This window comes from Saccopteryx leptura, chromosome 11 (assembly GCF_036850995.1).
Source record: "Saccopteryx leptura isolate mSacLep1 chromosome 11, mSacLep1_pri_phased_curated, whole genome shotgun sequence".
Taxonomy (NCBI): domain Eukaryota; kingdom Metazoa; phylum Chordata; class Mammalia; order Chiroptera; family Emballonuridae; genus Saccopteryx; species Saccopteryx leptura.
Window position 1 is genome coordinate 66,346,885 of NC_089513.1, and position 25,499 is coordinate 66,372,383.

The window sequence follows — 25,499 nt, forward strand, 5'->3', positions numbered from 1 at the left end:
TCATTCTTCCTCCATTAATGTTGGATGAACTCGAAAAGTGTGGAGGCTTTGGCTAGAAATAAATGACAGATTTATTCAAGGGTTTTAAAGTTTGCAAACTGGAAACACAACTAGGTAAAAACCTAGAAGTGTTCCAGAGAAGAAAGAGTTCTTATAGTAAGAAGTGTATTCTTGAGTATAATTAGTCCTGCATTCTTACTTAGCCCTAAGATTGGTCCAGGATGATTATCAGTCAGATGTCAGGTGGCCCAAATTGGTGAGTCCTTCAAGGGGCGGGTAATCAGAGGGTTGTCTGGAGGTCTGATGCATGCCCAGGTATTGCTGCAGGGCTGGAAAGGTCAAAAGTTGAAGTTCCTAGGCTAGTTAAAACAAGAATAAAAATCATTTCCTCATACTTCAACCTACTTGATTTTAGTAATTTAGCAGCTTGCCTATAGTGACTCCATTTTATTTCTTCACTCTCTTCTTCATTAGATTGCAAACATCTTGAAGGCAAGGACTTCCTTTTGTTCTCTGTTGTAATCCTAGAGTCTTTAAAACACTACCCAATACACAGCAGAGGTTAATATTTTTGAACAAATAAATTAAAAACATTTCCAGGTGGTTTCCTGTAAGTATTTATATCAACTCAAAGTATAACAGTTTTTTTTTGGGAATACTGTCAGAAGACGAAAGGACTTCATGCTAACATTAAGACAATTGTTGCACTTCATAAAAATCCCCAGAGTACTTGCTTCTCAAATAAAAACAACCCTTTCTGAAAGCTTCTATTACCAACATTGTTAGGGCATTCGCAATCCAACTCACGCCAGGACACTAAGTGGGACTCTCGGGACATAATACTGACGCACATCACAATTTGCCCAAGTGACTTTTCAACATCCTTCAGCCTCTCCCCCACTTCCTGGATGCAGGTCTGGGTGTGGTCCTTCTATCTCGGCTTTGAAAGAACCCTCAGTTGCTTGATTTTCTGATACGAAGCCACGTTTGAGAATCAACCGCCTTAAGAACCTAAACATAGCTGTTAAAAGTTTCTTCCTCACCGGGTCTTTTCAGCCTATTTCTGGCAGGTGCCCCAGTTAAAATAACACATACAAAAAAAGCCCCTTCACTGCGCCCCTGAGGCACAATTGCCCAAAGGAAAGCGGCGGGTTAAAGCCCAAGAGGTCCGTACCTCGGAGCGAGGAGGCCTCGGTGTCCGACCGTGCAAGTGAGGGCTCTGCGGAGACGCGCCTGCCTCTGGGGACGGCGCCCTTCGGGAAACGCTGGCTCCGCAGGAACCAGCCCTGGCCTTCTACCCACCACCCTTTCCTTCTCTTCTCCCGATCCATCTCTGCACCCAACCTCATGACCACCCCAGCCGAAAGCAGTGGAGTGTCCACGGCCTCTGCTTTTAAATGCAAGCTGGACGCGGCGGCGCGGACGCAACGCGCGGGCCCGCAGGACGGCTGCGCCCCAGTGCTCCGAGGTCCCGCCTCCCTCGGAGGACGTCCTGCGTACGTGCGCGCGCCGTGCACGCCCCTCTTTAACCGCGCTACGCGGGGGCGGGGGCGCCGCGTGCGCGCGCGCTCTCGTCCGTTCGTTCGTTCGCCTGCTCGCTCTCGGCGGCGGCTCTCGCTGCGGCTGCGGCTGGGGCTGGGGGCGGCGGCGGCGCAGGCGGCGGGCGGCGCGGGGCGGTCCGGCGGGTTCAAAGAGGAAAACATGGCGGAAAACAAAGGCGGCGGCGAGGCTGAGAGCGCCGGCGGGGGCAGCGGCAGCGCGCCGGTAACTGCCGGGGCCGTCGGGCCCGCGGCGCAGGAGGCGGAGCCGCCTCTCGCCGCGGTGCTGGTGGAGGAGGAGGAGGAGGAAGGCGGCAGGGCCGACGCTGAGAGCGGCGCGGCTGGGCCCGACGACGGGGGGGTGGCCGCGGCCTCCGCCGGCTCGGCTCCGGCTCCCTCAGCCCCTGCGGCCTCAGTTGGCCCTGGAGTTCCGGGGGGTGCGGTACCGACGGCGCCCCCCGCTCCGGCGTCGGCTCCCGCGCCAGGTCCTTCGGCGGGGCCACCTCTCGGCCCGCCCGCCTCGCTCCTGGACACCTGCGCCGTGTGTCAGCAGAGCCTGCAGAGCCGGCGTGAGGCGGAGCCCAAGCTGCTGCCCTGTCTGCACTCCTTCTGCCTGCGCTGCCTGCCCGAGCCGGAGCGCCAGCTCAACGTGCCCGTCCCGGGGGGCAGCAACGGCGACATCCAGCAAGGTGAGCGGGAGGCCCTGTCCGAGGGCTGGGCTGGAGGGGATTTGCGGGGCCGAAGAGGCGCTGAGACCGGAGGTGCTCGGGCCCGAGGGTTCTCTGGTGGAAGACGCGGCCCCCAGGACAGTTTCCAGAGGAGCTGGACCGCCAGAGATAAGGGGACGGTGGGGGAGCAGTGCCAGCTGCGGAGACGGGGGGAGGGGACACCTTCTGGGGTGGCTTGCGATGTGTCGGCCGGGGGCAGGTTCGGGAGCCGGTGGACCCGAGCTGGGAGGGAAGAGGGGCCTGGGAAAGGGTGGTGGGGAGCGTTTTGGGAGGTGAGGCCTGGAACCGGGAGCGGTGTTGCGGAGGGAGTAGGTCACCGACGAGGGCGGTGAGGATGCATCGTGCTAGTGGGGGAGGACTTGACCTATTCAAGACTAGGGGAAGGGAGGACTTAGAGGATAATGAGCATTGTAGAGTTTGACAAGTCTGTGGTAGAAAGTAATTTTAAGATGACATTGGGAAGGAGAAACTCTGGCAATGAAAATAGCTGTGAGGGACCTGCATGGTTAGGGAAAAATATTAAGAGTTAACGGTGGAGGGGAGATGAACTTTGAAGGGAATTAGGAATTAGGGAGAGTTGGGCATGAGTTTCAGTTCATTGTGCATTAATGAGCTCCCAGTGTTCCAGACACTGTAGGATTGACAAAAACAAAAACAAAAACAAAAAAAAACACAAAAAAACTTAATGAGGAGCTCATTCACAGTCTAACGGGAAACATAAAATCTATAGCAGCGGAGGTGGGTACTTGCTGCAATGGTTGTGGCACAGTCTAGAGGTCAGGGAAATTTCACTGAAAAGAAAACCCTTGAGCAGGTTTCTTGAAAGGTGAGTAGCTTGCTGAGCACCTTAGATATCCCTGCAGCTAAAGGATGTGTACGGTGATTGGTGGAAATGGGTTGGATTCATGCGCTGAATAGGTAGGGGGTCTGCAGTCCCTTATCTGAAACCCTTGGGACCAGGCGTGTTTTAGACTTCTGGATAGTTTGGAAATTTTTCTTCTTCCTGGTAAGGTCTTTAATACTCTAGTGGTGTCTGGGTTAACAACACATTATCAAACATTAATATTTTTGTAGTGAAATATACAAATACCACACTAATGGTCTAAAGTTTAGACCATTATATTGTCTTAGACTCTAAACAATATAGCCTTCCATAATTCAGGGTGGGTTTTATTGCATATTTATGAAAAAGATTTAAAGTTTCACTAAAGGGTTTGGAATTCATCCTGTAGGGTGTATTCTGTAGAGTGTAGACTACAGGATGTTCTGAAGGACTTTTATTATGTCAAGAGGATAAAAGGATCACATTTGTGATCCAGAAAGATTGTTTGGCACATTGAAGGGTAAGAGAAGGAAAGGCTAGTTAGGAGAGTCATGGAAGTAATCTAGGTAAGGAATTAGCATTTGGAATGGGTAGTGAAGAACTGATGTTAGGTATTAAAGAAGGAAGCATTTTGTTATAGGGTAAAGGTATGGACTTTGAGAGACACATTTGAGTTTACTTTGTCACTTCCTACTTGTGCCTTGGACAGATTAATTTTTCTTAGCCTCAGTTTTCTTATTTGTGAAACAAGGACAAAATTACCTGTTTCTTAGCACTGTTGATAGAATGAGGTGTGTACAATGATTAGTGCACGGTAGTTATTAATGAAATGGCAGCTAGTTTATTAGGAGTAACTAATTGTAAGTAGCCGTGGGAACGGAGATGGGAGACATTGAGAGTTCCAGGCTTCTTGTTTGATGGGTGGCAGTGCTATTAATGCAAATAAAAGAATTCAGGTACAGAGCAGGGTGTGTGAGATAGGAGGGGGATATAATTTCTTTTTTGAATGTTTTTGGGTTTGAAGTATTATTGAGGCATACAGGGAAAAATGTTGAGAATAAGGATTTGATTGATGGAGAAGATAGTAAATGGTAATGGGTGTATAGAAGGTGGATAATGGTTGTGTAAGTAACTGCTCAGAACTTTATGAGTGTAGTAAGATATGGGGGATTCATTGTTCTTGTGGGAGCCTGGATTAGGTGAGACATTTAGAGGGAGCCCAGGATGAAAACTGTGTTTGAGTGCTGTGGCTGAGGGACTTAGGTAATACAGTTGGCTCTGTGATATTGATGCAGGCAAGAGAATAAAGTCTGTAAATTCCCTCTTCACTTTCTATCCTTTGCTTTTAAATTAGGAGAAATAAGTAAATGGGACTAACCATTAATCTTAAGGAAATGTAGGTTTCTAACCAGTATCTAAAACAAATTAAGTCTGGAAGCCACCATGTTTTTAGGCGAGGAGTCTAGAAAATAATTTGTTAGTATTAACTCCTGTATGTATCTTTTGCTTTGCTCTTTAAAAAAGTTAGTATGCTGGCCCTGGCCGGTTGGCTCAGTGGTAGAGCGTCGGCCTGGCGTGCAGAAGTCCTGGGTTCGATTCCCCGCCAGGGCACACAGGAGAAGTGCCCATTTGCTTCTCCACCCCTCCCCCTCTCCTTCCTCTCTGTCTCTCTCTTCCCCTCCTGCAGCTAAGGCTTCATTGGAGCAAAGATGGCCCGGGCGCAGGGGATGGCTCTGTGGCCTCTGCCTCAGGCGCTAGAGTGGCTCTGGTGGCAACATAGCGACACCCAGGATGGGCAGAGCATCGCCCCCTGGTGGGCAGAGCATCGCCCCATAGTGGGCGTGCCGGGTGGATCCCGGTGGGGCGCATGCGGGAGTCTGTCTGACTGTCTCCCCGTTTCCAGCTTCAGAAAAATACAAAAAAAAAAAAAAAAAAAAAGTTAGTATGCTGTTCTGGAAGGAACACTGGAATTGAAGTCAAGGGACATAGTTTTGCCACTTATTTTCTGGTTCATAATGTTTCTGTCCTTCAGTTTATCTCCAAACTGTAGCTAATAGTCCTTCACTTATATCTCACTAAGTCAAATGAAATAATAATGTGAAAATGCTTTTATAAAGTGAAATGCTTTGCAAATGCAAGGTATTAGTAAATAACTACTGTGATTCTATCTCTGGTCTGGGGAGCCATAGCTAGTAAAGTGGTTCTGGAATGATGACAAGTATATTACCATGCCTCTTAACTAACCTTTTTTCTGTTCCTCTAACACACCCAAGTTATTCACACCCTGTAGCTGTTCCCTGTAGATCCATGGTTCTCCAGTTGTGGCTTCTGGACCAGCATCATCTGCGATCTTGTTAGGAGTGCAAAATTTGTGTCCACTACAGACCTTCCAGCTAGCAGTCTAGATTGTTTAATAAGTCCTCCAGGTGATTTTCATGCACTCTAAGTTTGAGAACCAGAGTTCTTAAGTGAAGGGCTCCTCACTTGATATGTTGCCTCCTGACAGAGGCTTTTTCTGACTACTGTTTTTTTCCTTAAAGGCTTTAGTTTTCTTTTTACAGCAGCTTTAGGTTTATAGCAAAATTAAGAGGAAGATATGGAGCTTTTAAATAAAAATTAGGATTTTGGAAAATTTGATCTGTTATCATGAGCTTGACAGCTTCTCAAGATGTAAAGGCATTTCTGATGAGATTGGTAGTGATATTAGCAATTTTTGTTTCTGGGATATTGTGCAATGAAATGTCAACATTTGGAAAATCTACATAGTGAACTAATATTTTACAGATGACCAATGCAAGATGTTACAAAATTTTCCATAGAAAAAAGATGCACAATGCGGAATAGACTAATAGATTTTAATAAGAGAGGAGTAAAAGTTCATCAGTATGGTTCCAAGTTCTACATGGCAGCAGACATTTAAGAAATAAATACACTTTATTATATCAATGAAGATATATTATTTCTTTGAAAAGGTTATTAAAATACTCTTTTCTTAAATATATACATAGCCCTGTGAGACCAGGTCTCTCCCCCCCCCCCCCCCCCCGCCAGGAAGGGAGAGAGATGAGAATCACCAACTCATACTTGTGGCACTTTAGTTGTTCATTGATTGCTTTCTCATACATGCCTTGACTGACGGGGGCTCCGGCTGACCTAGTGATCCCTTGCTCAAGCCAGCAACCTTGGGCTCTAGCCAGATACCCTGGGGTCATCTCTGATCCCACGCTCAAGCCAGAAACCTCGGGGTTTTGAACGTAATCCTCAGCATCCCAGGTCCACCTTGCCACTGCCTGGCCAGGCAGGTTTTCTTTATATCCTTCAAGTAAAACAGTTCATCACAACATATAAGTCAGTCATCTTCTATAAAACTAGACATTTTTCCCCCCCAGAGACAGAGAGTCAGAGAGAGGGATAGACAGACAAGAACGGAGAGAGATGAGAAGCATCAATCATCAGTTTTTTGTTGCGACACCTTAGTTGTTCACTGTTCATTGATTGCTTTCTCATATGTGCCTTGACCATGGGCCTTCAGCAGATTGAGTAACCCCTTGCTCGAGCCAGCGACTTTGGGTCCAAGCTGATGAGCTTTACTCAAACCAGATGAGCCTGCGCTCAAGCTGGCAACCTCGGGGTCTCGAACCTGAGTCCTCTGCATCCCAGTCCAATGCTCTATCCACTGCATCACCGCCTGGTCAGGCTATAAAACCAGACATTAAAGTGATATTTAAATATTTAAAAAGTCGCCTGACCTGTGGTGGCGCAGTGGATAAAGCGTCGACCTGGAAACGCTGAGGTCGCCGGTTCAAAACCCTGGGCTTGCCTGGTCAAGGCACATATGGGAGTTGATGCTTCCTGCTCCTCCTCCACTTCTCTCTCTCTGTCTCTCCTCTCTCTCTCTCTCTCTCTCTCTCTGTCTCTGTCTCTCCCTCTCCTCTCTAAAATGAATAAATAAATAAATAAACTGTAAATATTTAAAAAGTCACTTTTTACTAAAAGCTTTTTGTTTTGGAAAATACATTTTTGATAATGTTATTTAAGCAGGTAATAAGTTTACTTTTTAATAAGTTAATATTTAATTTAAATAAAATAAGTAATTTGTTATATATTAACAAATTAAAATATTTAAAAATTTTGTATTTCTAATACTGTACACATTGATGGATAAAATCCATCTAAATCTCTTTGAGATTCTCAACCCCAGCCGGGTAGCTCAGTTGGTTAGAGTGTTGTCCTGATACACCAAGGTTTCAGGCTCAATCCTTGGTCAGGGCACATAAAATAATCAAGCAATGAAAATAACTGAAACAACAAATGGATGTATTTGTGTCTCCTTCCCTCCCTCCCCTCTTCTTCTCCCACCCTCTTTTCTTAAAAAAATAAAAGAAAAGAAAAAGAAAAACATTATTTCCATTTTATTTATATTTAAGTCTGAACGATGTTTTATTTTTAAAAAATGACCAGATTCGCTCTGTTACATCTATCTAAGACTCACTCTTGACTCTTGCCTCGGTCATGTGATACATTTATTGGTCCCACCCTAAAGGCCGGTCCATGAAAATATTTTCTGACATTAAACCGGTCTGTGGCCCAAAAAAGGTTGGGGACCACTGCTCTAACCAACTGAACCAGGGCTAGAATAACACTTTTTTTGAATGCCTGTTATATGTGATTTATGTTGCTGCTTTTGTGAATTACTTGTCCTTAAGTAGGGTCTTTTTTTCTTTTTTTTTTTAAAGCGGGGGGGGGGGGAGGGGAGGAGGGGACAGATAGACTGGAAGGGAGAGATATGAGAAGCATCAATTCTTCCTTGCAGCATCTTAGTTGTTCATTGACTGCTTTCTCATACTTGCCTTGACCAGGGTGCTACAGCAGAGTGAGTGACCCCTTGCTCAAGCAAGCAACCTCTGGGCTTACGCCAGCTACCATGGGGACATGTCTGTGATCCTATGCTCAAGCAGGATGAGCCTGTGCTCAAGCCGGTGACCTTGGGGTTTGAACCTGGGTCTTCTCTGTCCCAGTCCAACTATCCACTATGCCACTGCCTGGTCAGGCCCAGGTTGACACTTTTTATCCATTGTGCCACCACCAATCAGGCTTAAAAATAAATTAAAAATTTTTTTTGATTTTTTGAGAGAGAAGGGGGAGAGAGAGAGAGAGAGAGAAAGAAAGACAGGAATATCGATCTGTTCCTGTATGTGCCCAGATTGGGGTTTGAACCAGCAGCTTCTGCACTATCAGGATGATTCTCTAACCAACCCAGCTATCTGGCAGGACTCTTTTTAGTTCTGACTTACAAGAATTGTTGATAAGTTCCAAATACTGATCCTCTGTAGGTTATAGAAGCTGAAGATTTATTCTGAACCTACTATGGCTTGGTGTGGTAGCTACCCTCCAAGATGGCATTCTTCCTTTCTCCTGGTGTTTGCACCCATCTTTGCCCACTGGTCTGGGTGACCAAGAGATCACAGCAGAATTAACAGTGACTTCTGAGCCTAGGCCATTAAAGGAATACAGCTTTAAGCTTACTGTTTGGATCCCATGTTTTGGGTAAAAACAACTGCTGCTTTAGCAGTCCTGTAAAGAGGCCCATGTAGAGAAGAACTGAGGCCTTCTGCCAACTTCCAGCACCAACTTGCCAACGATATGAGTGAGCCACTCAGGAGCTGCATCTTCTAGCGTGGTCAGGCTTTCAGGTGGCATCCTGCCTGATAACTAACTGCAACCTCATTAGAGGCAGAGAGACAGAACCACTTGCCCAGTCTCTCCCAAATTCTTGACTCTAAGAAACTCTGAGAGATAAAGAATCATTGTTTTAAGCCACTGAATTTTGGGTTAATCTGTTATGCAGCAGTAGATAACTAATACACTTAAAAAAATTCTTTAGAATGTTTTTAGATATATGAGGTTTTTTTTTTATCCCACCCCATTTTTCTGGTTTTATTGCTTATAAAGCTAAGGTAAACTTGGTTACAGGCATACCTTGGAGATATTGCGGATTTGGTTCGAGACCTCTGCAATAAACTGAATATCACAATAAAGTGAGTCACAAATTTTTTGGTTTCCCAGTGCATTTAAAAGTTGTTTATGCCTGGCCTGTGGTGGTGCAGTGGATGGAGCATTTACCTGGAGTGCTGAGGTCCGTTTGTCTAGCCATGCCCTGACTTAACAGTGGTGCGACTTAAACAGTTTTTCAGCTTTATCGTGGTATGAAAGTGATACCCATTCAGCAGAAAATGGCTGTGCTGTGCTATGGTGTATGGTAGGTTAAATGCATTTTCAACTATATGTATATGTGTGTGTGTGTGTGTATAAATTTTTTCTTATTTGAGAGAGAGATGGTGGGAAAGGAGAGAGATGAGAAGCATCAACTCGTAGTTGCTTCACTTAAGTTGTTAATTGATTGCTTCTCATATGTGCATTGACTGGGGGGCTCAAGCAGAGCCAGTGACCTTGGGCTTCAATTCAGCAACCTTAGGTTCAAGCCAGCAACTTTGGGCTTCAAGCCAGTGACTTTTGGGCTCAAACCAGAACATTTCAATGATCCCATGCTCATGCTGAGAAGCCCGGAGCCCACGCGACCTCTGGATCATTTCAGTGATCCCATACTCATGCTGAGGAGCCCAGAGTCCACGCTCTAGCCAGTGACCTCAGGGTTTTGAACTGGGGCCTTCAGCATCCCAGGTGGATGGTCTATCCACTGGGCCACCACTGGTCAGGCTTGACTTAATATTGTATACTTATTATGGGTTTACTGGGACATAACTCCATTGTAAGTTGAGGAGCATGTATACCTTATGTTTTTTGCTTCTACTACTATAAATGGTTTCTCTTAAATTACACTTAGTTTTGTTTTCATTTTTACTTTTTATATTATGAATAGCTAAAGTAATACTGATTTTATATTTGTTTTGATAATTTAATTATCTGAGGTTCTTGAGGTCTTCTTAGTTACTGGCAATATTAACTGCTAGTTTCTGTCTACTCTTGATCATAGTAGATGGGGTCTTCCAATGGTTTATAGATTTTGATTGTATGCATATTCATTAGGGCTTTATGTATGAATCCTATTAGCTGATTTGTAGCAACAAGCCTCTAAAGAAAATTTTGTCTTTGCTTCTTTCAGATACCACCAACACGAAATCACTGAAATTAAGTTTGATTGGTGCTTCTTAGAACTGGCAGATGTTGATTTAGGGTTTACTTTGTATGTTGACCTGTATTTGGAAATACTCCGGAGAAAAGTTCTTTCTTCACTCTAACTCAGACACACTCTGAATGATTTTATTTCTGTGCTACTGTTTATTTTTAAAATTTTTACTATTATTTGCTTATGCACTCTTCTGAGAGTGTAATTCAATTTTATGAAGACTCTTGGTTCTACTTACTTTGCAGAGCTGTAGTTTCCCATATCTTCTCTTTTCTTGGTTCACTACTGTCTAACAGTCGCTGAGTAGTATTTCTGAGCCTTAGCATTTTTGAAGTTCTCTTTATTTTACTCTTCTATTTAAATACAATGTGTCCATAAAGTCATGGTCACTTTTGACTGGTCACGGGAAAGCAACAAAAAACGATAGAAATGTGAAATCTGCACCAAATAAAAGGAAAACTCTCCCAGTTTCATACCTATTCAGTGCAGTTTGATGTGGGCTCATGCACAGATATTTTAGGGCTCCTTAGGTAGCTATCCCATATAGCCTCTACAGCAGGGGTCCCCAAACTTTTTACACAGGGGGCCAGTTCACTGTCCCTCAGACCATTGGAGGGCCGGACTATAAAAAAAAACTATGAACAAATCCCTATGCACACTGCACATATCTTATTTTAAAGTAAAACAAAACGGGAACAAATATAATATTTAAAATAAAGGACAAGTAAATTTAAATCAACAAACTGACCAGTATTTCAATGGGAACTATTGGCCTGCTTTTGGCTAATGAGATGGTCAATGTGCTCCTCTCACTGACCACCAATGAAAGAGGTGCCCCTTCCGGAAGTGCGGTGGGGGCCGGATAAAAGTGCCTCAGGGGGCCGTAGTTTGGGGACCCCTGCTCTACAGACTTGTTACTGACTGGTGGCCTACCAGAACGGGGTTTCTCCACCAAACTGCTGGTTTCCTTCAACTGTTTATCCCACCGAGGAATGTTATTCCTGTGGTGGTGCTTCCTTATAAACGTGCCGATATTCACGTTGCACTTTGGTCATGGATTCGAATTTAGCGAGCCACAGAATACACTGAACTTTCCTCTGTACCGTCCACATCTCGACTGGCATGGCCGTGGGCTGCTCCGCTGTATACACGGTGTTACGTCATCATCTGCGCTATACACGGTGTTACGTCGTCATCTGCGCATGCTCCTGTGCTGCCACAACATCCTACAGAAACTGGGAGGGTTTTCCTTTTATTTGGTGCAAATTTCACATTTCTATCGTCGTTTGTTGCTTTCCTGTGACCGGTCAAAAGTGCACCATGACTTTACGAACATATTGTAGTAGCATGAAATTCTAGGTTAAAAATATTTTTCCTCAGAACCTTGAGGGTATCTCTTCCGGTATCTTAAAAAAAAAAAATCAATGTTGCCAATGCTGGTCTGATTTTGCCCCTTTGTGTGACCCCAGTTTTATTTGTGTCTTCTTGGAACCTTTCAATAATATCTTTATCCTTGTTCCGAAATACAGTTGATGTGCCTCTGTTGATCCCCCCTTCATTTCATTGTTTTTTTATAGTTCACTGTCTGTTTTCTATTAGTCTTGTGATCTGTTTGTAGTAACAAAACTTGAAACTTAAAATTTTTTTCATAAGGCTCCTCCCCATCCCTCCATATCTCCCCCTGCCTTTTTGTATCTGTTACTGTTTGGATGTTGGCAATCTTGGGTTTATACTCTCTCCTACCTTTTGGCCTGTGTTGTCCTTCTCTTTTTTATCAACTGACTCCTGAAAGATCTTGACTTTATTTTCTAATCTTTTTTCTTTTTATGTTGATTTCTGTCCCGTTTTGTTCGAGGCTTCCTCAAGTTGTGGATAATCCTTGTACTCTTCTACTTCAGTGAGACAAGAAAAACTGATTTATACTTGTTAATTGTTGGACTTTACTGATTGGGTTTGGCAAACTATGGCCTGTGGGCCAAATCTAGCCTGCTGCCTGGTTTTATATGGATCATGAGCTAAGAATTATTTTACGACATTTCAAAATTATATGAAATTAAAATTTGTGTTCATAAATAACATTTTTGGAACACAGCTGTGCCCATCTCTTTATGTATTATTTGTGACTGCTTTCATGCTTCAATGGCAAAATGAGCAGTTAGTTGTGACGAAGACTGTGTGTGCTCATTGCTTTGCACTACTTTTTGGTGCACTACAAATTGCAGTGATGCAGTAATAACTTAATAGACATATATGTATGACTTTAGCGTAACATTTACAAAAATATTGTAATTATCAGTGCATACCTATCATTTGAAACAGAAAGAAAAGTGGATTTTACAATTTCACTTGTCACACTTTTAAGGCTCAGTGGAGTTGGGTTATTTTGTTTTGAATTAGTTGGCAGAGTTTTTATTATACACTTTATCACAACTCTGTATAGCTCTGCTAAAAGAGTACAGTGTGGACTATATCAGACTTAAGTACGGGCCATGATATTCTGAAACTCACAAGAAAGCAGTGGACAGAGATGTTAGAAAATTAGCTATGGAATATCTTATCACAGCAGAATTTCTTTAAAAAAAAAAGAAAAGAAATCAAGGTAAGTTTCTGAGTGGGTTATTTGTTAGCCAGGCAAGGAAAAACTCTTCACTGATGATAAGTTAATTAAATCTTCCCAGTTAAGTAAAATATTATCTCCTACAAAGAATTCCATAATTCTTATTACTAGGTTTGTATTATAAAAATCTTGGCTAGATTATGTATTTTGAATTTTGTGAATAAAAATTTGAAAGTTTGTTTTCTTTTTTACATAAGTACCTGCATAATATTCTTGGTATTGTCTTTGCCTGCAAAGTCAAAAATATTCACTGTGCCTTCCTTCTGACGCCATGGCCCACACTGGGTTCGATAGGAAGTGCTGGGCACAGGTCTCGAGGGGTGTGGTGTGTACCGCCTGACCCGCTGTCCACAGTGGGTTTGGATGAGAATTCCCACATTGCTTCTAACATCACAGATGACTGCCAGACTAAGAACTTGAGACCACTCTGACCTGTCCTTCCATTTGTGGTTTATTAATAGAATGCTAATATTCAAATTAAACAAATTGCCAGTTACTAAGGAATGGCTTAAAAACTCATCCTCACATGAATACTTGTGCAAAAATTAATATCACCAGATCTGCCTTATTGGGAAAAAGCAGATATGAGGATAGGGTATTTAGAATTATTTAACCTTTTTTTTTTTTTTTAACTGTGTTTAAGAGGGTGAAGTGAGTCTGAAAAATTTGGAGTAATAGGAGAGAACACTGCAGCCTGACCAGGTGGTGGTGCAGCAGATAGTGCGTTGACCTGGATCACTGAGGACCCAGGTTCAAAACCCAAAGGGTGCGGACTTGAGTGTGGGCTCATAGACTGGCTTGAGTCCAAAGGTCACTGGTTTGAAGTCCAAGGTCACTGGCTTGAGCAAGGGGTCAGTGGCTCTGCTGGAGCTCCTTCCCCCCCACGTCAGGTGTGAAAAGCAATCAATGAACAACTAAAGTGCCGCAACTATGAGTTGATGCTTCTCATGTCTCTATCCTCTTCCTGTCTGTCTTAGTCTGTCCCTGCCCCTTTGCTAAAAAGAAAAGAACACTGCGTTTCTGTTCTCTTTTTAAGTGGGAGGAGGGGAGACAGAGACAGACTCACGCATGTGCCTCAACTGGCATCCACCCAGCAAGCCCCCTACCTGGCATGATGCTCAACCCATCTGGGGCCATGCTTGCAACCATGCTGTTTTTTTAGTGCCTGAGGCGGAGGTTCAATGGAGCCATCCTCAGCGCCTGGGGCTGATGTGCTAGAACCAATCAGACATCACTGCGGGAGGAAAAGGGGGGGAAGGGTGGAAAGCAGATGGTCCTTGCTTCTGTGTGCTCTGACTGGGAATCTAACCAGGACTTCCACACGCCAGATGATGCACTACCACTGAGCCAATCGGCCAGGGCCTTATCTCCTCTTTAAATTTGAAATTCTGCTTTTTGTGGAACATCACCTTTATGTGTTGTGAGGTATATAAAATGGATATATTAAATGAATGTAGAAGCCATTGAAGAAATAAGACTAATGTTATTAGAAAATAATATAATAAAATAAATTAATAATCAAATGTTCATGGAAATGTGGTTCAGAAGTAGAGATTAGTCATGGCTGAAATGTGCTCTTAATGTTAGTTTGAAGGTGATGATCCCTCTTTCTCGTGCATATTACCATGATTGATTTTGGCTGTTATGGTTTTGGCTATAATTCAGGCTGTTTTAACATTGATCAAGTTTTTTGTTTTTCTGTTTTCCATCTCGTTTATGTTTTATGGTTTTAAGGTAGGTTATCTGAGTTAGTAACGGTTGGAGAGAATCAGATATGGACAAATTTATTTGTATCTGACTGGACTTTATGTTCCTTATCTGTGAGAGAACATCAGCTTCAAGTTAAAACATTTCCATGTTACCTATTTGCTTGTAAAAAAGCCCTCAGGTAATATTATCTTCAATTTTTTTAAAAGAAAGTTGAGACTACTAAGGCAGATAGGTAAAAATTTACCTAAATGTGGCATTTTCATATGGAGGTAATAGAGCCTCAGATGGATGTTGTTAGGGGCCAGGCAGGTAAATTGTATAAGACATATGTAGTATCAAAACTTGCCCAGTCTAAAAGGAGCTAAATTTGAACTTAAAAAAATTACTCCATTTTACTAAATACATAATATCAGATAGGCTGTCAGTTTCTTACCTTTGCCTTCACTCAGAATGTGATTAGTGACTTTTCTTTAAGTTGGATTTAATTAATTTACAATTTTGTTTGCTGATTTCATAATTTAAAAAGCTTAAATTTAAGTACTTATATAAACTTTTCCCTTTAGAGTGTTTCAGTAAGCTATATTGTAGTTTATTTATTTATTTTTATTTAGTGAGAGGAGGGGAGGCGGAGACAGACTCCCACATGCGCCCTGACCAGGATCTACCAGGCAAACCCACTAGGGGGCGTGAACCAATGTAAGGGCCCCAGATGCTCTGTCCATCTGAGGCCCTTACTCCTTTGCAACTGGAGCTATTTTTTTTTTTTGACAGGCAGAGAGAGAATCAGAGAAAGGGACAGATAGGGACAGACAGGAAGGGAGAGAGGTGAGAAGCATCAATTCTTCATTGCAGAACCTTAGTTTACTGATTGCTTTCTCACTTATATGTGCCTTGATGGGGCAGAGTGTGGGGGGGCGCTACAGCAGAGACAGTGATCCCTTGCTTAAAGCAAGTGACTTTTGGGCTCAAGCCAGCCATCATGGAGTTATGTCTATGATCCCATTCTCGAACCAGTGACCCCACGCTCAAGCCTACGACCTTGGGTTTTTTTTTTTTGTGTGTGTGTTTTATTGTCTCTTTTTTATTTCTGAAGCTGGAAACGGGGAGAGATAGTCAGACAGACTCCCGCATGCGCCCGACCGGGATCCACCCGGCACGCCCACCAGGGGCGATGCTCTGCCCACCAGGGGGCGATGTCTGCCCCTCCGGGGCGTCGCTCTGCCGCGACCAGAGCCACTTTAGCGCCTGGGGCAGAGGCCAAGGAGCCATCCCTAGCGCCCAGGCCAACTTTCCTCCAATGGAGCCTTGGCTGCGGGAGGGGAAGAGAGAGACAGAGAGAAAGGAGAAGGGGAAGAGTAGAGAAGTAGATAGGCACTTCTGTGTGCCCTGGCTGAGAATAGATGGGACTTCCACACGCTGGGCCGATCTCTATCACTGAGTCAGCCAGCCAAGGCTGTATTTTTTTTTTAAGATTTTATATATTTATTTTACAGCCAGAGGAGGGGGTGGGGAACGAGAAGTATCAACTCATAGTTGCTTCACTTCAGTACATTGATTACTTGTCTTAGGTGCTTTGGGAAAGCTCAGGGTTTTGAACTGGTGACATCAGTGTTCCAGATTAACATTCTGTTCACTGTGTCACCACAGGCCTGGCTGTTTTGTAATATTTTTAGAATTGAGCATAATTAGAGTGACCAGTATTGTTACTAGATAAGAAACAGATACAAGAGAATTTTCACATTAGGAATTTTGTAGTGAAATTGGGTAAATTGATTGAAATGCTAAATAAAGGGTGGTAAGCAAGTTCACAGAAGTCTATTTAAACTATGACATAGATGTTTTCAGATTCTACTAATTTTTCATCAAATTATATTTCTGAAATTTACCTATGTCTTAAAACACTCAATTTTTTTTTAATATCTTTTTTTTTTTTTTTTTTTTTTGTATTTTTCTGAAGCTGGAAACGGGGAGAGACAGTCAGACAGACTCCCGCATGCGCCGGACCGGGATCCACCGGCACGCCCACCAGGGGCGATGCTCTGCCCACCAGGGGGCGATGCTCTGCCCCTTCTGGGGGGTCGCTCTGCCGCGACCAGAGCCACTCTAGCGCCTGGGGCAGAGGCCAAGGAGCCATCCCCAGCGCCCGGGCCATCTTTGCTCCAATGGAGCCTTGGCTGCGGGAGGGGAAGAGAGAGACAGAGAGGAAGGAGGGGGTGGGGATGGAGAAGCAAATGGGCGCTTCTCCTATGTGCCCTGGCCGGAAATCGAACCCAGGTCCCTCGCACGCCAGGCCAATGCTCTACCACTGAGCCAACCAGCCAGGGCTAAAACACTCAATTTTTTATATGTTCATTATTGTTATTTTAAAATTTTCAATTTATTGATCCTAGAGAGGAAGAGAGAGAAAGAAAGAGAAACATAGACTTGTAGCTCCATTTATTTATGGATTCACTGCTGTGCCTTTACCAGGGATTGAACCAGCAATCTTGGCGTATTGGGGTGACACACTCTAACCAATAGAGCTACCTGGCCAGGGCCAAGTTTTTACATGTTCAAAATGGAGTTAGATGAGTAGTTCTCAGCTGATGTCATGGTGTGTTTCACTTGAAATTTTGAACACTGTGGGAAATTAATTTCATTACAGTTTCTCATTTAAAGCCTGTTAATCTACTGTTGAGTCCAGTGAGTCATTTACTGTGGCATAAAACATGATGCAACTTGCTTGGGTCCTTATCCTTGCAGAAGCATGGGATAAAGTCAGTCTGGTGGCAAAGCAAGTTGTCTGGAGACTGCCCTTTTAGTGGAGTGCATGATCAAGGTAGTAAACAAGTTTACTCATACGGAGTAGTTTTGTGACTGAAGACTAAAATATTGGTATGTTTTAAGTAATATGTGTAATTAAAAAAACCCTTTTATTTATTGAATTTAACAAGAGAGGAAGGGTGGGGGAGGGGGAGATAGGAACATAGATCTGTTCCTGTATGTACCCTGACTGGGGATTGAACTGGCAACCTCTGTGCTTTGGGATGATGCTCTAACCAACCGTGCTATCCAGCCAGGGCATATATGTATGTAATTTTCTTCTTTTTGTGTGTGTGTTTGTGACAGAGACAGAGAGAGAAGGGGGAACAGATAGGGAGAGACAGGAAAGGAAAGAGATGGGAAGCATCAATTCTTTGTTGCGGCTCCTTAGTGTCCTTGGTTCTTCCTTGATTCTTTCTCATATGAGCCCTGACTGGGAGCTACAGCAGAGTGAGTGACTCCTTACTCAAGCCAGTGAACTTTGGCCTCAAGCCAGCGACCATGGGTCATGTCTATGATTCCACTCTCAAGCCAGCAACCCCGCACTCAAGCTGGTAAGCCCGCGCTTAGGCTAGCCACCTCGGGGTTTCTAACCATCCCAGACCAACACTCTATCCACTGTGCCACTGCCTGATCAGGCTATGTGTAATTTTTAAAGTAAATGTTCTATTGAAATATTCATAGACAAAAGTGTAAAAATCGAAGTATATACTTCAGTAAATATGCATAAAGTAAACCCACACTTGTAAATCCAGCAACCAGAATGAAAAATAGTACATTACCAGCACCCTATAAACCAGTGGTTCTCAAAGTGTGCACCAGGGCGCACTCGTGTGCCCTAGAAGATTTCCAGATGTGTCCTATGGTATTCCAGAGAAATATGTGCCTGTTGGGGACCAAAAAACCAGCAGGGTTTTTGGAGTTTAGATTTTTGGGAGACAGAAGTGTGGGGAATTGGCTGTAAGCTGACAGTCTCCCCAACCCCCCACCTCACTTGCCTGATTAGGTTGCAAAAGGCTGTTAAGCTGGGGTGCTGGATAGTTTGCACTACCCCCCATGTTCCTGGGAAAGACTGGAGGCAAGTTTCTTCTATCCTTTGTTTGGTGTAAAGTTAAGATGATATGTATGGTGGGGGTTTTCTGCATTCAACACAATTAAGAGTAAAAAGAGAGGAATTCTTCAATGTATTGACGAGGAAATGAGAGTTTGCCTTTCAAATACATGTTCAAACATTGAAGAAATCACTAGGACACATCAGGCTCATGTTTCTCATAAACACAAGAATGAAAAAACTTAACACATTAGCGCTGGGACCTGCTGAATTTACTAAATCTTACTAAGAATGTATCTATATATATAAAAAGATAACTTAATTTTTTAACCTTTCTTTTTTACAAATTCTAAAAAACATAACAAAAAATGTAACAAAAATGTTTTTTAATGTCAGAATAAATTTAATTTTGTCGTATTTATTTAATTTACCATAAAAGCACGCTTGGACTTTATATTATTTTCTTTAATATTTGACTTAATTATTATAACATATTTCTCAGAAATTTGTATATAGTGCGCCTACAATTATTTGTAGGATTTTAAATAGGCCCTGACTTCAAAAATTTGAGAACCACTGCTATAAACCTTCCTTGTAGCCCCTTCTGGTCACTACCTATGATCTTGATTGACTTCTAACACCATAGGTGAATTTTACCTATTTTAAAACTATTTAAATGGAGTTAAACAGTGTAAGTGACTGCTTTTGCTCAACATTGTGCGATTATTCATGTTGCTTGTGATAGTAGTTTGTGCCTTGTCTTCACAACATTCATTGTATGAATTGCTAAAATTCATTCATTCATATGCTGATGGACATTTGTTTATCATTTTTCCTATTATGAAGATGTTCATGGAAGCTTTAACATGTCTCTTGGTGAACATACACATTTCTGTTGGCTATATATCTTAAAGTGGACTTGCTGAGTCAGGTTGCTCATAAGTTTAGCTTTAGTATTATTGCTAAATATATAGTTTTAAGTGGTTGTATCAATTTACACTTCTACCAGTAGTGTTTGAGATTTTATTGCTTCATATCCTTATTCATACTTGGTATTATCTGCCTTTGACATTTTAGCCATTCGGATGGGCATGTAGACCTGTAAAATTGAGCATCTTTTTGTACATTTATTGGCCTTTAGCTACTTTATTGCCTTTGTTAGTCATAGATAATAATCTAATACCTAGAATATATAAAGAATGCTTACAACATAATAATCATAAAGAATCCAATTTAAGTGAGCCAAAGATCTGAAGAGAGAGTTCTCTAAAGAAAATACACATATGGCCAATAATAGCACATGAGAAGAAGCTCAGGATCATTCCTTACTAGAGATGTAAATCAAAACCACAAGGCACCACTTCTAGGTTGTCTCTAACAAAAAAATCAAAAAGTGTTGGTAAGGATCTGGAGAAATTAGAACCCTTGAACATTGCTGGTGGAATGTAAAATGGTGCTGACACTGTGGAACACAGTTTGGCTCTGATGGTTGGATGATTGCACTATGTTGTGAATGTAATTAACACTACAGAATTAGATACCTGAAAATGGTTAAAATGGTAAATTTCATGTTTATGTATTTTGGCACAAAAAATACTTTAAAATTGTTTTTCTTTTCAGAGATTTTAAAGCTAGATAGAATCAATTCTCATTACTTGTGTTTGTGTTTTAGAATTCACCTAGTGACTAAAATTTATTTGTAAGCCTAAAATCAATAATTCTGGCACTTTCTTCTTCGTGGACATGTACAAAGTGGCAAAATATTTGAGTCACCCAATGCATGTATTCCCACCTGAGGGTAGAACAAGGTGCCCTGCCTTTTTTCAGCGCTCATAGTGGAAACATACTTTCATATGGTCTCTTTTGTGTCATGTTTTTCTCATTTTTGTACATTTTGTTGATTTTACTGTTTAAAATGATCCTTAGGCATAGAGCTGAAGTGTTGTCGAGTGTTCTTGGGTACAAGAAGACTGTGTGTGCTTTATGGAGAAAATATTAGATAAGCTTCATTCAGGCATTTATGATGTTATTGAAGTTACAGTGCTGATAGCTTGATTTCTGTATTAATGAACCTAGAATATATATTACATTGTGTTTAAAAAGAAATACACATTAAAGAAGGTTATGTATAGATTGGTGGATGAAAATGTGGGCAGAGGCTTACAGCAACCTAACCTTGAATTTTCCCTAGTGATGGTGATTGTTCAGTATCTGCTGATTAATGTTTTTTAGCAACTTCAAAGAACATAACTACTGTCAATAGTTAGACCTGACCCTATGTAAATGCAAATAAAAATAATTTTTTATTTTATGTAAATAGTAACATTTTTTTAAATTTAAAAATGTGTCTTGGTGATACTGTTCTGTTTTTTGTTTTGAAACCTACTTGCTCTGATATTAATATAGCCACTCTTTAAAAAATATGTGAGGACTTTATTGAAATATAATTCACAAACCATACAAATCACACAATGAAGTGGACAGTTCATTGGTTTTAGGTTCATTCACAGAATTGTACAGCCACTACACAGTCTGTTTTAGAATGTTTTATCACCCTAAAAAGAAATCCTGTGCCCAGTTAGTGGTTACTTCCCATTTACCTACAGTACCCTCTCCCAGACCTAGACAGCTGCTGATCTACTTTCTGTCTCTAGATCTGTGTATTCTGGACCTTTCATATAAATGGGATCATAGAATATGTGGTCTTCAGTCACGCTTCTTTCAGTTAGCACAGCTTGCAAGGTTCATATATGTTAGCATGTGTCAGCCCATCTTTTTGTGCTTGAATAATACTTCCTTTTGTGGTTATATCACATTTTGATGATCCATTCTTCATTGATGGACATTTGAGGTTTACCCCCTTTTTTGACTATTATGAATAATGCTGCTATGAACATTTTAAACAGATTTTGCATGAACATATTTTCACTTTTAGTGTGTGTGTGTGTAAGTAAATGGAATTTGGTTTGTGTGGTAGCCATATTTACTCTTTTGAGGAATAGCCAAACTTTTCCAGAATGGTTGTATCATTTTGTATTCCTATAAGCAATATGTGTAAGAGTCCAGTTTTTCCATAATCTTGATAACAGGTGTTATATCTTTTTTATTTTTGCCATCCTGGTGGGCAAGAAGTAGTATCTCATTTTGGTTTTAATTTGCATTTTTCTGATGGCTAATCATGCTGAGCATCTTATCATGTATATTTATATTTGTTTTTCTTCTTTGAGAAAATGAGGCCTGACCCTGTGTAAGTCGTTTGCCCATTATTTAATTAAGATAGTTTGACATTAAGTTGTCAGTTTTTATATATTCTGGATAATAGATCCTTATATCTGATTTGCATGTATCTTATATTTGTGGGTTGTCTTTCACTTTTTTGATAGTATTATGTTGCATAATTTTTTTTAGCATCTTGATATTTTTTAAAAACATTTCCTTTTATTGTGGAAACATAACAAAATTTGCCAATTTTACCCATTTAGTGTGCAACTCATTGGCATTAATTATATTTATAGAGTTGCCAGCACAAAACTTTTTGTGCTGAAATCCAGTTTCATTGAAGTACAATTTAAATTTTCTTTTGTGCTTTTGTATTTGATGCCATATCTAAGAAACTAGTCCCTATCCCCGAGGTCATGAAGATGTACTCTTTTTTTTAAAGGTTTTATTTATTGATTTACGTAGAGAAGAGAGGTAGTACGGGTTGGGGGAATGAGAAGTATCAACTCATAGTTGCTTCACTTTAGTTGGTCATTGATTGCTTGTATGTGCCCTGGTTGGGCAAGCCCAGGATTTTGAACCTGGGACCTCAGCATTCTAGGTCAGCGCTCTATCCACTGAGCCACCACAGGTCAGGCATGAAGATGTACTCTTATATACGGTCTACTGGAAAGTTCTGTCCGTTTTTGGAATAAAACAAAATACAAATTTTTCTTACTGTCAATAAACTATTAAATAATATATATAATTGCCATTATTATTAATGATTTCTTGCCAGCGTGAGGGTAATTTATATATCCCATTTTTGGAAAATGTTATATCTTTTGATGCGAAAAATTGAACCAGTGCTTGTTTGATATCTTCATTTTTGAATTTTTTGCCCTTCAAAAAATTTTGTAAGGGCCCTGGCCGGTTGGCTCAGCGGTAGAGCGTCGGCCTGGCGTGCGGGGGACCGGGGTTCGATTCCTGGCCAGGGCACATAGGAGAAGCGCCCATTTGCTTCTCCACCCCCCCCCTTCCTCTCTGTCTCTCTCTTCCCCTCCCGCAGCCAAGGCTCCATTAGAGCAAAGATGGCCCGGGCGCTGGGGATGGCTCCTTGGCCTCTGCCCCAGGCGCTAGAGTGGCTCTGGTCGCGGCAAAGCAATGCCCCAGAAGGGCAGACATCGCCCCCTGGTGGGCAGAGCATCGCCCCTGGTGGGCGTGCCGGGTGGATCCCGGTCGGGCGCATGCGGGAGTCTGTCTGACTGTTTCTCCCCGTTTCCAGCTTCAGAAAAAAAAAAAAAAAATTTTGTAAGGACAAAAACAAGTGATAGTGGGAGGGTGCTAAGTCTGGGGAATATGGTGGATGCGACAGAATTTCCCAGCCTAGTTCTGCAATTTTTTGATGAGTCCCCAAAGCAGCATATGGCCTGGCATCATCATGATGCAGTATGATGTTCTTCCTATTGAACATCGCTGGCCTCTTTTCTTGGACTGCTGTCTTTAAATTATCCAGTTGCTGACAATACTTCTCCGAATTGAGCTTTTCGTTCGGTTTTAAAAGCTCATAATGTATTGGTCCTCGAATGTCCCACCATATACACAACACTCTCTTATTCAGAGTCAAATTTGGTTTAGAGGTGGAAGGGCTAGGTTTTCCGGGTTCACAATATGCCCTTTTCTTTACGATGTTTTTGTAGGTAATCCACTTCTCATCCCTAGTTGTCATCCGGTTCAAGAAGGGCTCGATTTTGTTCCGAGCAGGCAGAGATGTGCATATGACGACTCGATCATCCAAATTCTTCTGACTTAATTCATGTGGCACCCATCTTGAATATTTCCACACCAATCCTACCTTCTGAATATGGTCTGAAATGGTTTGCTGAGCTGAATTAAGCCTTTCTGTGATCTCTGATGTTGTCAGAAAAGGATCTTGCTCCAACATGGTCTTAACAACATTGTCATCGATCAAAGATGGTCGCCCAGAACGTGGCTTATCAGAAAGGTCGAAATCACCTGTTTTGAATTTTTCAAACCATGTCTTCTGCATGTCCTATCAGAAACTGTACCTTCACCAAACACTTTCAATAAATTTCTACATGCTTCTGTAGCATTTCTTCCTTGTTGAAATTCGTAAAAATTACAGTGGCATAAATGAACTTTATCAGTAGCCATGAGTACACTATCGCTTCACACATAAGACTAACGTGAATCAACTTTGTTTTAATTTGCTACGTCAGTATGTATACATTAAGTGATAAAAATAGAGGCACACATGCGCCAAATAAACGTGCTTACTTGTGGAAACTTGTTGTGATAGAAACGGACAGAACTTTCTGGTAGACCTGATATTTCCTTTTAAGAGCTTTACAGTTTTAGCTCTTATATTTGGATCCATGATGTAGTTAATTTTTGTCTGTAAAATTTGTATTTGAAGTAAGGATCCAGCTTCATTATTTTGCATGTGGATATCTATTGTCTCAGTACCATTTTTGAAAATACAGTTGACCCTTGAACAATGTGAGGATTAAAGGCAGGGGTCCCCAAACTACGACCCCCTGAGGCCATTTATCCGGCCCCCGCCGCACTTCCAGAAGGAGCACCTCTTTCATTGGTGGTCAGTGAGAGGAGCATAGTTCCCATTGAAATACTGGTCAGTTTGTTGATTTAAATTTACTTGTTTTTTATTTTAAATATTGTATTTGTTCCCATTTTGTTTTCTTACTTTAAAATAAGATATGTGCAGTGTGCATAGAGATTTGTTCATAGTTTTTTTTATAGTCCGGCCCTCCAACGGTCTGAGGGACAGTGAACTGGCCCCCTGTGTAAAAAGTTTGGGGACCCCTGATTAAAGGCATCCCCTCTACCTCTGGTGAGATCTAAAATTTGCATATAACTTTGACTCCTGCAAAACTTAACTACATAGTTACTGTTGACTAGATTGCTTATCAATAACATAGTCCATACTTTGTATATTGTATGTATTATATACTGTATTCTTATAATGAAGTAAGCTAGAGGAGAAAATATTATAAAAGAAAATCATATAGAAAACAGCACTGTACTGTATTTATTGATACCATAAAATTGCAATATCTGTTTATAAGATGAATTGTTAGTATCTACATCAATATTGTCTTCTATGGTACAAAACACTGGATGTTATATGTATTACTAATACATCAAGAGTGAAAAGATAATGTGAAAAAGATATTCCTATTTATTTACAGGTATAATGATTCATGCATTGATAATGAGGCAGAAGCAATATGATTGATTTATGGTAGCCTAGTATAATTGATATAATTGCTTTATGGTAGTAAGGAAATCTCAAAAATTTACACATTTATTGAAAAAAGTTTGCATTTATATGGACCTGTGTAGTTTTAACCTATGCTGTTCATGGGTCAACTGTACTATTACTATTCTTTCCCCATTGGGTTGTCTTACCACCCAAATGATAAAATCAGTGGACCATAAAACTGAGTTTTTATTTCTGGACTCAATTCCATTCCATTGGTCTATAGGTAGTATATCCTTATGCCTGTAGCAAATTGTCTTGCTTCTTGTAGCTTTGTATTAAGTTTTGGAATTGGCAGAAAGTCCCCCAGTTTTGTTATTTTTCAAGATTGTTTTAGCTAATCTTAGGTCCCTTGACTTTCCATGTAAATTTTAGCATCGGCTTGTAAGTTTTACAAAACACCAGCCAGGATTTGGGTAGCGTGTTGAATTAGTGTATCAGTTGGGGACTATTGCCATTTTAATATTAAATCTTTGTTTCTTTTTTTAAAATTTTATTTTAATTTATTGGGTGTACATAGATTCTAGTGTTCCCCCACATACCTCCCCCCTCCCCCTTGTTCCCCACCACATCCCTGTTGCCCT

At 41.6% G+C, this 25,499-nt stretch overlaps 1 protein-coding gene across 2 annotated transcripts in view; it reads left to right on the forward strand.

Moving 5' to 3' along the window:
* The first annotated feature begins 1,587 nt into the window (after positions 1-1,587).
* The window catches only part of TRIM33 (tripartite motif containing 33), a 117,899-nt gene continuing 93,987 nt past the window's right edge, over positions 1,588-25,499 (forward strand). For both annotated transcript variants that reach the window (XM_066353504.1, XM_066353505.1), the window contains exon 1: positions 1,588-2,227. In XM_066353504.1, coding sequence (XP_066209601.1) covers positions 1,702-2,227 — 526 coding nt within the window. In that variant the 5' untranslated portion in view covers positions 1,588-1,701. The remainder of the gene's footprint in view (positions 2,228-25,499) is intronic.